The sequence below is a fragment of the Nerophis ophidion genome, linkage group LG26 (assembly GCF_033978795.1).
Source record: "Nerophis ophidion isolate RoL-2023_Sa linkage group LG26, RoL_Noph_v1.0, whole genome shotgun sequence".
NCBI lineage: Eukaryota > Metazoa > Chordata > Actinopteri > Syngnathiformes > Syngnathidae > Nerophis > Nerophis ophidion.
Genome location: NC_084636.1, coordinates 12,588,578 through 12,601,312, shown reverse-complemented (window position 1 = coordinate 12,601,312; position 12,735 = coordinate 12,588,578). Strand labels below are relative to the sequence as shown.

The 12,735-nt window shown below is 37.9% G+C and overlaps 1 protein-coding gene across 5 annotated transcripts in view; it reads left to right on the top strand.

Annotated features, from left to right (window-relative positions):
• Nucleotides 1-12,735, top strand: part of cracd (capping protein inhibiting regulator of actin dynamics) — a 65,685-nt gene that overhangs the window by 21,862 nt on the left and 31,088 nt on the right. For 2 of the 5 annotated variants that reach the window (XM_061888118.1, XM_061888117.1), the window contains exon 2: nucleotides 9,124-9,269. The exons of 2 other annotated variants lie outside the window; for them this stretch is intronic. In XM_061888118.1, the coding sequence (XP_061744102.1) occupies nucleotides 9,209-9,269 (61 nt within the window). In that variant the 5' untranslated portion in view covers nucleotides 9,124-9,208. Of the gene's footprint in view, nucleotides 1-5,005; nucleotides 5,145-9,123; nucleotides 9,270-12,735 lie in introns of those variants that run through there. One more of the 5 variants, XM_061888119.1, reaches the window with a different exon arrangement.

Sequence of the window (12,735 nt, the reverse complement as noted above, 5' to 3'; positions counted from 1 at the left end):
TACAAGACTTTTCAAGTGATTTTTATAGTAGGCTATTATAGCTAATATAGACACTTACATCATGTGTTGCCTCCATTATAACACTTCTACAAGACTTTTCAAGTGATTTTTATAGTAGGCTATTATAGCTAATATAGACACTTACATTATGTGTTGCCTTCATTATAATAAATGATAAATGGGTTGTACTTGTATAGCGCTTTTCTACCTTCAAGGTACTCAAAGCGCTTTGACACTACTTCCACATTTACCCATTCACACATACATTCACACACTGATGGAGGGAGCTGCCATGCAAGGCGCCAACCAGCACCCATCAGGAGCAAGGGTGAAGTGTCTTGCTCAGGACACAACGGACGTGACGAGGTTGGTTCTAGGTGGGATTTGAACCAGTGACCCTCGGGTTGCGCACGGCCACTCTCCCACTGCGCCACGCCGTCCCTTAATAATACTTATATAAGACTTTTAAAGTCGTTTTGATAGTAGGCTATCATAGCTAATTTAGACACTTACATCATGTGTTGCCTTCATTATAACACTTACATAAGACTTTTAAAGTAATTTTGATAGTAGGCTATTATAGCTAATATAGACACTTACATCATGTGTTGGCTTCATTATAACACTTATATAAGACTTTTAAAGTAATGTTGATAGTAGGCTATTATAGCTGACATATACACTTACATTATGTATTGCCTTCATTTTAACACTTATATAAGACTTTTAAAGTCATTTTGATAGTAGGCCAATATACTGTCGCTAATATAGACACTTACATCATGTGTTGCCTTCATTATAACACTTATATAAGACTTTTAAAGTCATTTTGATAGTAGGCTATTATAGCTTATTTAAAGTCATTTTGATAGTAGGCCACCATTTCAAGTCCCTCCAAACTTCCTTCCCTTTTTTTTAAATTGTTTTTTTTTCCAATTTGTCACAGTTTTATTATTATCATTTTTAATTTTGCAATTTTTAAAATATTTTTTATTCGACCCCTTTTACCGTATTGCTTTTGCACTATCTTGTGTAGCTCATTCATTGTTTATGTTCTTTGTTTGTTTTTGTTTTGTTTGTTGCTCTATGCTTTTTAACCTGTAAAGCACTTTGGTTCAATTTAAAATTTGTTGTAAATGTGCTATATAAATAGAGTTGCCTTACCTTGCTGTGCCTAGGCTAATATAGCTAATATAGACACTTACATCATGTGTTGCGCTCATTATAACACTTATATACGACTTTTAAAGTAATTTTGATAGTAGGCTAATATAGCTAATATAGACACTTACATCATGTCTTGCCTTCATCTTAGCACTTACATAAGATATTCAAAGTCATTTTGATAGTAAGCTATTATAGCTAATATAGACACTTACATCATGTGTTGTCTTCATTATAACACTTACATAAGATATTCAAAGTCATTTTGATAGTAGGCTAATATAGATACCATCATGTGTTGTCTTCATTATAACACTTATATAAGACTTTTAAAGTCATTTTGATAGTCGGCTAATATAGACACTTACATCATGTTTTGCCATCATTATACCACTTATATAAGATTTTTAAAGTCATTTTGATAGTAGGCTATAATAGCTAATATGGACACTTACATCATGTGTTGCCTTCATTATAACACCTATTTAAGACTTTTAAAGTAATTTTGATATTAGGTTATTATAGCTAATATAGACACTTACATCATGTGTTGCCTTTATTATAACACTTATAAAATACTTTTAAAGTAATTTTGATAGTAGGCTATTATAACTAATATAGACACTTACATCATGTGTTGACTTAATTATAACACTTATAAAATACTTTTAAAGTAATTTTGATAGTAGGCTATTATAACTAATATAGACACTTACATCATGTGTTGACTTAATTATAACACTTATAAAATACTTTTAAAGTAATTTTGATAGTAGGCTATTATAGCTACTATAGTTACTTACGTCATGTGTTGCCATCATTATACCACTTATATAAGATTTTTAAAGTTATTTTGATAGTAGGCTATTATAGCTAACATAGACACTTACATCATGTGTTGCCTTAATTATAACACTTATAAAATACTTTTAAAGTAATTTTGATAGTTGGCTATTATAGCTAATATAGACACTTACATCATGTGTTGCCTTCATTATAACACCTATTTAAGACTTTTAAAGTAATTTTGATAGTAGGCTAATATAGCTAATATAGACACTTACATCATGTGTTGCCTTTATTATAACACTTATATACAACTTTTAAAGTAATTTTGATAGTAGGCTAATATAGCTAATATAAACACTTACATCATGTGTTGCCTTTATTATAACACTTATATACAGCTTTTAGGTAATTTTGATAGTAGGCTATTATAACTAATATAGACACTTACATCATGTGTTGCCTTAATTATAACACTTACATAAGACTTTTAAAGTAATGTTAATAGTTGGCCAATGTAGCTGACATATACACTTACATTATGTATTGCCTTCATTATAACACTTATATAAGACTTTTAAAGTCATTTTGATAGTCGGCTATTATAGCTTATTTAAAGTCATTTTGATAGTAGGCCACCATTTCAAGTCCCCCCAAACTTCCTTCCCTTTTTTTTAAATTGTGTTTTTTTTCCCCAATTTGTCACAGTTTTATTATTATCATTTTTAATTTTGCAATTTTTTAAATATTTTTTATTCGACCCCTTTTACCGTATTGCTTTTGCACTATCTTGTGTAGCTCATTCATTGTTTATGTTCTTTGTTTGTTTTTGTTTTGTTTGTTGCTCTATGCTTTTTAACCTGTAAAGCACTTTGGTTCAATTTAAAATTTGTTGTAAATGTGCTATATAAATAGAGTTGCCTTACCTTGCTGTGCCTAGGCTAATATAGCTAATATAGACACTTACATCATGTGTTGCGCTCATTATAACACTTATATACGACTTTTAAAGTAATTTTGATAGTAGGCTTATATAGCTAATATAGACACTTACATCATGTCTTGCCTTCATTTTAGCACTTACATAAGATATTCAAAGTCATTTTGATAGTAAGCTATTATAGCTAATATAGACACTTACATCATGTGTTTTCTTCATTATAACACTTACATAAGATATTCAAAGTCATTTTGATAGTAGGCTAATATAGATACCATCATGTGTTGTCTTCATTATAACACTTATATAAGACTTTTAAAGTCATTTTGATAGTAGGCTAATATAGACACTTACATCATGTTTTGCCATCATTATACCACTTATATAAGATTTTTAAAGTCATTTTGATAGTAGGCTACAATAGCTAATATGGACACTTACATCATGTGTTGCCTTATTTATAACACTTATAAAATACTTTTAAAGTAATTTTGATAGTAGGCTATTATAGCTAATATAGACACTTACATCATGTGTTGCCTTCATTATAACACCTATTTAAGACTTTTAAAGTAATTTTGATATTAGGTTATTATAGCTAATATAGACACTTACATCATGTGTTGCCTTTATTATAACACTTATATACAGCTTTTAAAGTCATTTTGATAGTAGGCTATTATAACTAATATAGACACTTACATCATGTGTTGACTTAATTATAACACTTATAAAATACTTTTAAAGTAATTTTGATAGTAGGCTATTATAGCTACTATAGTTACTTACGTCATGTGTTGCCATCATTATACCACTTATATAAGATTTTTAAAGTTATTTTGATAGTAGGCTATTATAGCTAACATAGACACTTACATCATGTGTTGCCTTAATTATAACACTTATAAAATACTTTTAAAGTAATTTTGATAGTTGGCTATTATAGCTAATATAGACACTTACATCATGTGTTGCCTTCATTATAACACCTATTTAAGACTTTTAAAGTAATTTTGATAGTAGGCTAATATAGCTAATATAGACACTTACATCATGTGTTGCCTTTATTATAACACTTATATACAACTTTTAAAGTAATTTTGATAGTAGGCTAATATAGCTAATATAAACACTTACATCATGTGTTGCCTTTATTATAACACTTATATACAGCTTTTAGGTCATTTTGATAGTAGGCTATTATAACAAATATAGACACATCATGTGTTGCCTTAATTATAACACTTATATAAGACTTTTAAAGTAATTTTGATAGTAGGCTAATATAGACACTTAAGTCATGTGCTGCCTTCATTATAACACTTACATAAGACTTAAAGTCATTTTGATAGTAGGCTATCATAGCTAATATAGACACTTACATCATGTGTTGCCTTCATTATAACACTTACATAAGACTTAAAGTCATTTTGATAGTAGGCTATCATAGCTAATATAGACACTTACATTATGTGTTGCCTTCTTTATAACACTTATATATGACTTTTAAAGTAATTTTGATAGTAGGCTAATATAGACAGTTACATCATGTATTGCCTTCATTATAACACTTATAAAATACTTTTAAAGTCATTTTGATAGTAGGCTAATATAGCTGATATAGACACTTACATCATGTGTTGACTTCATTATAACACTTATTTACAGCTTTTAATTTTTTGTCGCCCCAGACCGATTTGTTGTTTGTATTGTTGGTCCAATGCGGCTCTCTCAACGTTTCGCGTTGCCGACCCCAGTGCTAAGGAATCGTGTTGTGCGCCACATCATAAAAACACTATCAGTGCACATGTGCCAACATGCCCACTGTTAGACCACAATGATCGTCTCAGTGCGCATCAGCCAATGGAAACGATGAATGCCCCTCTGTACTCTCCGGCCCTCCAGCTGGGGGACAAAGTGTCACTTTGTGCCTCCGCGGCACAGCAGCACTATTACACACAGGCCACCATCCCCTCAGGACCACACCCCCCCAAAAAACAAACAAAAAAGTATCAGCGGACTGGACACAACTCTACATTTAGCAGCAATATGAGGAAATATGAAGAGATGTCACAGTCCGGCGCAGCCTCACACACACACACACACACACACACACACACACACACACACACACACAGCTGAGCGTGACTGCATGTGATACCTGACTCCAGGTAGTGCCCTAGATGCTCGGTGACAGCAGGCAGGTGGAACACACACTCCCACTCAGCCTTGCACACAGAGCCATTGCTGGACGGTAAGAAGAACTTTTATATACTTAAAAAAAAACCACAATCTCCAATGCCTTTTGTGACTTTGCCTGCAAAATCCCTCGCTCGTGTTTGGTCAAGGTGGGGGGTACGATGGGTTCTGAGTCTGGAGGCTGCTGCTCCCTGCACACTCGAGCGCTCCACTTAACCACACAGTGGAAAATGTAATGTCATGTGATAGGCGACACGCCGCGTGCCGAAGAAAACAACAACTAAATTGTCTGTCCAGTCGGCCAAGCCTCCGGTGGACAGGCACAAATACCACCGACGCCTTGCGGTTGGCATCGGGCTTGAGAGGCGTTGGTGCTCTTTTGTCTTCCTTCAAGAAGAACTTTAAGCCGGGATATGACGACAAATGTTCATAACCACATCTGGAATTTTTTTTTCTTGTCACTCGGAGAATTGGCAATCGTTTCTATTTTTCACCTTATATCCATATTATTACCAAAATCGTATGGTTTCCCCTAGGGGTTTGGGGAAAAAATCGATTCGAATTTGAATCGCGATTCTCACGTTGTGCCATTCAGAAATCCATCCATCCATTTTCTACCGCTTATTCCCTTTTGGGGTCGCGGGGGGCGCTGGCGCCTATCTCAGCTACAATCGGGCGGAAGGCGGGGTACACCCTGGACAAGTCGCCACCTCATCGCAGGGCCAACACAGATAGACAGACAACATTCACACTCACATTCACACACTAGGGCCAATTTTAGTGTTGCCAATCAACCTATCCCCAGGTGCATGTCTTTGGAGGTGGGAGGAAGCCGGAGTACCCGGAGGGAACCCACGCATTCACGGGGAGAACATGCAAACTCCACACAGAAAGATCCCGAGCCTGGATTTGAACCCAGGACTGCAGGACCTTCGTATTGTGAGGCAGACGCACTAACCCCTCATCCACCGTGAAGCCCGCCATTCAGAATTGATTCTCATTTTTTTTTAAATCGATTTTTTTTTTTTATCAATCCAACAAAACAAAACACAGCAATATCATAACAATGCAATCCATTTCGAAAACCGAACCTGACCCATTAACACTGAGAACTGCAATAATCAGAGCAATTGAAAGGAGACACAAACACGACACAGAACAAACCAAAAGTAGTGAAACAAAAATGAATATTATCAACAACAGTATCAATATTAGTTATAATTTCAGCATAGCAGTGATTAAAAATCCCTTATTGACATTATCATTAGACATTTATAAAACTAATAAAAAAGAACAATAGTGTCACAGTGGCTTACACTTGCATCGCATCTCATAAGCTTGACAACACACTGTCCAATGTTTTCACAAAGATAAAATAAATCATATTTTTGGTTCGTTTAATAGTTAAAACAAATTTACATTATTGCAATCAGTTGATAAAACATTGTCCTTTACAATTATAAAAGCTTTTTTTTTTTAAATCTACTAATCTGCTTGCATGTCAGCAGACTGGGGTAGATCCTGCTGAATTCCACGTATCGAATGAATACAGAATCGTTTTGAATCGGGAAAAAATTGTTTTTGAATAGAGAATCGTGTTAAATAAAAAAAGAAATCGATTTTGAATCGAATCGTGACCCCAAGAATCGATATTTAATCGAATCGTGAGACACCCAAAGATTTGCAGCCCTAGTTTCCTTCTTGACCCTTGTCCTCTGCCGGGTTTTGTATCCCAGTAGGCACAAGGCATTAAAAAAACATTGAGAACTTGTTGAGTTAGGTTCTGACATTGAGCAACTCAAATATAACATTGAAACAACATGCCTTTTGGCGGCGTTTAATCAATGTTGGATTCTGATGCTGATTTGACCATTGAATTTTTGTAATTTCCCAACCGATATTCTACAACACAAATACAACATTGAAACAACATGCTTTTTGACAACGTTTAATCATTGTCGGGTTCTGACGTTGATTTGACCATTGAATTTTGGTAATATTTTAACCAATATATTATAACAAAAACACAACATTGAAACAACATGTTTTTTGAGGTCTATTTAATTTTGGGTTCTGACGCTGATTTAACCATTTAATTTTTGTCATTTCCCAAGCAATATTCTACAACACAAATACAACATTGAAACAACATGCTTATAGACCATTCATCGGCAGTGCGCCTTATAATCCGATGCACCCAATGGTCCGGAAAATATGGTATTTTATATTTCTACTTTTAATATATTTTTACAATTATTTTTTTGTGACAGCACCACATGGAGATATGTTTTCATTGCTGATGCCCGTTTAGTGGTTTTTAAATGCGCCGGAACATAGTCTGTTTTGTAGTCTATTGAGGCAATTTAATGCCCAGTAGTGTGCAAGTGTGTTTCTCTGTTGTATTTGTCCAGCCGTGGTCATGTGGGGACATAAATGCATACTTGCCAACCCTACCGTATTTTCCAGGAGACTCCGGAAATTCAGCGCCTCTCTCAAAAACCTCCCGAAATTCAGGCGGAGCTGGAGGCCACGCCCCCTCCAGCTCCACGCGGACCTGAGTGAGGACAGCCTGTTTTCACGTACGCTTTCCCACAATATAAACAGCGTGTCTGCCCAATGACGTTTTAACTGTAGAATGATCGAGGGCAAGTTCTTGGTTTCTTATGTGGGTTCATTTTTACGCAGTTTCATTAATGTCCTCCCGGCGCGGTAACAACACACAACAACAGCAGTCACGTTTTCGTTTACCGTAAAGCAGTTCGTCTGCCGTAAAAAGCAATGTTGTGACACTCTTAAACAGGACAATACTGCCGTCTACTGTACATGCATATGTGACAATAACATCTACGGCTTTTAGAGAGAGCAGTGCATAACTGCGCACACAACAAGGAGACAAAGATGGAAGATTCCAGACTTTAGTGCATTTGATGAAAGCACTTTTGTGCGTGCCACACAGCAATGCATCATCATAGAGGGTGTTCAGCATGGTTATAAAAATAGTGACAGAGAATAGAACAAGGATGGACAATTCAACCCTTAACTCAACGATGAGTAGATGAGTGTTATGTGTGTGTATACGTGTAAATAAATGAACACTGAAATTCAAGTATTTCTTTTATATATATATGAAAAAAAAAATATATATATATATATATAAAAGCTTCGCGGTCGTAGAGGGGTTAGTGCGTCTGCCTCACAATACGAAGGTCCTGCAGTCTTGGGTTAAATCCCAGGCTCGGGATCTTTCTGTGTGGAGTTTGCATGTTCTCCCCCTGAATGCGTGGGTTCCCTCCGGGTACTCCGGCTTCCTCCCACTTCCAAAGACATGCACCTGGGGATAGGTTGATTGGCAACACTAAATTGGCCCTAGTGTGTGAATGTGAGTGTGAATGTTGTCTGTCTATCTGTGTTGGCCCTGCGATGAGGTGGCGACTTGTCCAGGGTGTACCCGGCCTTCCGCCCGATTGTAGCTGAGATAGGCGCCAGCGACCCCCGCGAACCCCAAAAGGGAATAAGCGGTAGGAAATGGATGGATGGATATATATATATATATATATATATATATAGCTAGAATTTACTGAAAGTCAAGTATTTCATATATATATATATATATATATATATGAAATACTTGACTCGGTGAATTCTAGCTGTAAATATACTCCTCCCCTCTTAACCACGCCCCCAACCATGCCCCCCGCCCCACCCCTCGACCACGCCGTCCAGCCCCACCTCCCGAAATCGGAGGTCTCAAGGTTGGCAAGTATGCATAAATGATGGTATTTTGAGAGCTAATTAATTCAAGTCGGACTAAGTAAGACATGGCTGAAGGTGTGGAAATGCTCAACCCGCATTGCAGAATACTTTCCCAGTCTGCACAGACAAACCCTGCTTTTACATGCAGAGCCCCCCCCCCCCCCCCCGCACCCTCATGTCACCCTTCATGCCACAACCATGTTCCATGTAATACCAACCAACACAAACATGCTGTATTGTCTCTGTTCTCTACTTTATTTTTCACCGTTTCCTCCCCCAAGCCGCCGCGCTGAGGCAGCAGAACCCGTCCCTGGTGGGGTAAAACGATCCCTGTGCCCCCACCAAAAAAAATAAAAAAAATAAAACATGTTTCCTGAGGTTTTACTGCAGTGGTGCGCAGCGCTGTCGACCTGTGCGGCCCAAATAGGTAAACCGTGGCACGCTCGTCCGTCTGCTCCGCCAGCAAGGCCGCCGTCCTTTGCTGGTGGTCATGGCACTCCGCCATGCCATTGGATTTGCCGGCGCCGCCCAGCTTCCACTGCGACGGCGACGCCATGTTTGAGCCGCCTTTGAAAGCGCCTGTGTCGCAGCATGGTGATACGCCAGAGCTCCACTTCTGCTTGGCCGCTCCCCGCTCCCCGCGCTTCTCCCATCTCATCTCGTCTGCCGCTCACCCAAAAACGTGTCAACAACAGAGCGCCCGCTTGTTGACTCCCTGTCCTGCTCTGGATGCAATTAGAAAGGACAAAGAAGACATTTCTGAGCGAGACAAGGGAAGGAAGCCCACGGCATGCCGAGCCCACTGGAGACGATCCTGATCCCGCTGGAGGCGGCGAGGTTTTCCCAGTCTCAGTCAGAAGTGTCCCATGTTCTGTGCTAGTCGCACGGGGGGGGGCTTTTGTTTGATTCTGAATAGGAGCAATTGGGTAGAAGACACCATGTTCTAAAAAGGCATGGGCAATCTTTTTAGGCTTTCAGTGCCACTTCTGGTTTTCAGAAATGACAAATGAGAAATCACCTTGCATGCAATTAACACGAGTATAACATAAACTATGTAAACATTGCAACCCAAAGTGGCCCAAATTGGATTTTTTTTAAATCAGATTTAAAAAAAAAAATCTGATTAGTTAGGTTCAAACACTGATGACATCTATTAAACAAGACAAGAAGCAAGGAATCAAACAGAGACAGAATTCAATTTGGCTCAATGATGATAGCGCGTACACCTGTATCCGTGTACTGTGTTCCACCACACTCTGACGAAAGATTGGAAGCCTCTTCTTTTATTTGGACTTTCCCTTTTACCATGAATTGATTAATGTGAACCCCGACTTAAAGGGGAACATTATCACCAGACCTATATAAACGTCAATATATACCTTGATGTTTCAGATAACCGATTTCCGAACTCTGAATGGGTGAATTTTGGCGAATTAAACGCCTTTCTATTTATCAGTCTTTTTGCGATGACGTCAGAACGTGACGTCACCGAGGTAATACAGCCGCCATTTTCATTTTCAACACATTGCAAACACCGGGTCTCAGCTCTGTTATTTTCGATTTTTTTTTGGAACCTTGGAGACATCATGCCTCGTCGGTGTGTTGTCGGAGGGTGTAACAACACTAACGGAGGGATTCAAGTTGCACCACTGGCCCGAAGATGCGAAAGTGTCTGCCGCCAGACCCCCATTGAATGTGCCAAAGTGTCTCCACATTTTTCCGGCGATGACAGACATGGCACAGAGATGTATGGATAACCTGCAGATGCATTTGCAACGATAAAGTCAACGAAATCACAAAGGTGAGTTTTGTTGATGTTGTTGACTTATGTGCTAATCAGACATATTTGGTCGCGGCGTGACTGCCGGCTAATCGATGCTAACATGCTACGCTAATCGATGCTAACATGCTATTTACCGGGGGTGCTAAAGCAGACATGGCACAGAGATGTATGGATAACCTGCAGATGCATTTGCAACTATAAAGTCAACGAAATCACAAAGGTGAGTTTTGTTGATGTTGACTGCCAGCTAATCGACGCTAACATGCTACACTAATCGATGCTAACATGCTATTTACCGGGGGTGCTAAAGCAGACATGGCACAGAGATGTATGGATAACCTGCAAATGCATTTGCAACTATAAAGTCAACGAAATCACAAAGGTGAGTTTTGTTGATGTTGACTGCCAGCTAATCGACGCTAACATGCTACACTAATCGATGCTAACATGCTATTTACCGGCGGTGCTAAAGCAGACATGGCACAGAGATGTATGGATAACCTGTAGATGCATTTGCAACTATATTACGTTTCCTTCCACCCACATTTAATGCGAAAAAAACACTTACCAATCGACGGATTAAAGTTGCTCCAGTGTCACAAGATGCCAAAGTCCCGATCGTTTGGTCCGCACATTTTACCGGCGATGCTAACGCAGCTATTCGGCCATGCTATGGCTATGAATAGCGTCAATAGCTATTCGCTCAATAGTTTAAGTTTTTTCTTCAATACTTTGATACTCCAACCATCCATTTCAATACATGCCTAATCTGTTGAATCGCTTAAACCGCTGAAATCTAAGTCTGAATCCGAGTTAATGTCGCTATATCTTGCTGTGCTATTCCCATTGTTTGTTTGTATTGGCAGCACTGTATGACGTCACAGGAAAATGAACAGTGTCTTGGCAGAGAGCGAAAAAAAGGCACTTTAAAGCTTTTTTTAGGGATAATCCGGGACCGGTAAAATTTTGAAAAAAACTTCAAAAAATACAACAAGCCATTGGGAACTTATTTTTCTTGTTTTTAACCCTTTTGAAATTGTGATAATGTTCCCCTTTAAACAAGTTGAAAAACGTATTCGGGTGTTACCATTTAGTGGTCAATTGTACGTAATACGTACTGTACTGTGCAATCTACTAATAAAAGTTTCAATCAATCAAACAAAAACCCTGATTACATGGCAACGGCTGTTTCTAAAGGAAGGGGGTCGTAAACAGCCGCTGCCTTTGTCACAAAACAGTCCAAAGAGAAAGTGCCTGGAGGGGAGTCAGTTCCTGCTTCCTCTCCGCTTTGTAGATCTCGGGTCAAGACAAAATCTTCCTGTGGATTACAATAGAAGAAAGAAACCGACGCCTTCATGTCGCTTCCCATCGTACACAGTAGAGTTTTACAAGCCTTTTGCTTGGTAGGATCAAAGACAGCTTTTTTCCTCTCGCCGGGAATTCATAGCAACACAAAGTTTTGCGATAATTTAGATACAATTATTCTGACAGATTTTTCAAAATCGACTTAATTTTTTTCAAAATCGGATTTTTTTTTTTCAAAATCTGAATTTTTTTTCAGTTGATCTTTATCAGACTCCAGTATACATGAGCACAGGTCCCCCTACGTCGGCACTGCACCCCAAAGTGGCCGAGATCTGAGTTTTTCCAAATGATATTTTTTTCTAAATTGGATTTTTTTTCCCAAATCAGATTTTTTTTTTCGAAAACAGATTTTTTTTTTTTTATCGGATTTTTCAAAATCGGGAATTTTTTTCCAGTTGACTGTTTACACTGCAAGTAATGTTAGATCTTTATCAGACTCTAGTATAAATGCGCAGAGGCCTTACTACTTGTGCACTTCACCCTAAAGTAGCCCAAATCCGAGTTATTCCAAATCAGATTTTTTTCAAAATCAAATTTTTTATTTTATTTATTTATTTTTTTCAAATATAGTTTTTTTTTCTAAATCGGGTTTTTCTAAATCAAATTTTCATTTTTCAAAATCCGATTTTTTTCCAGTTGACTGTTTACATTGCAAGTAAAATTTGATCTTTATCAGACTCCAATATAAGTGCGCACAGGCCCCATTATGTCTATCTGTACCCCAAAGTGGCCTTAATCTGAGTTT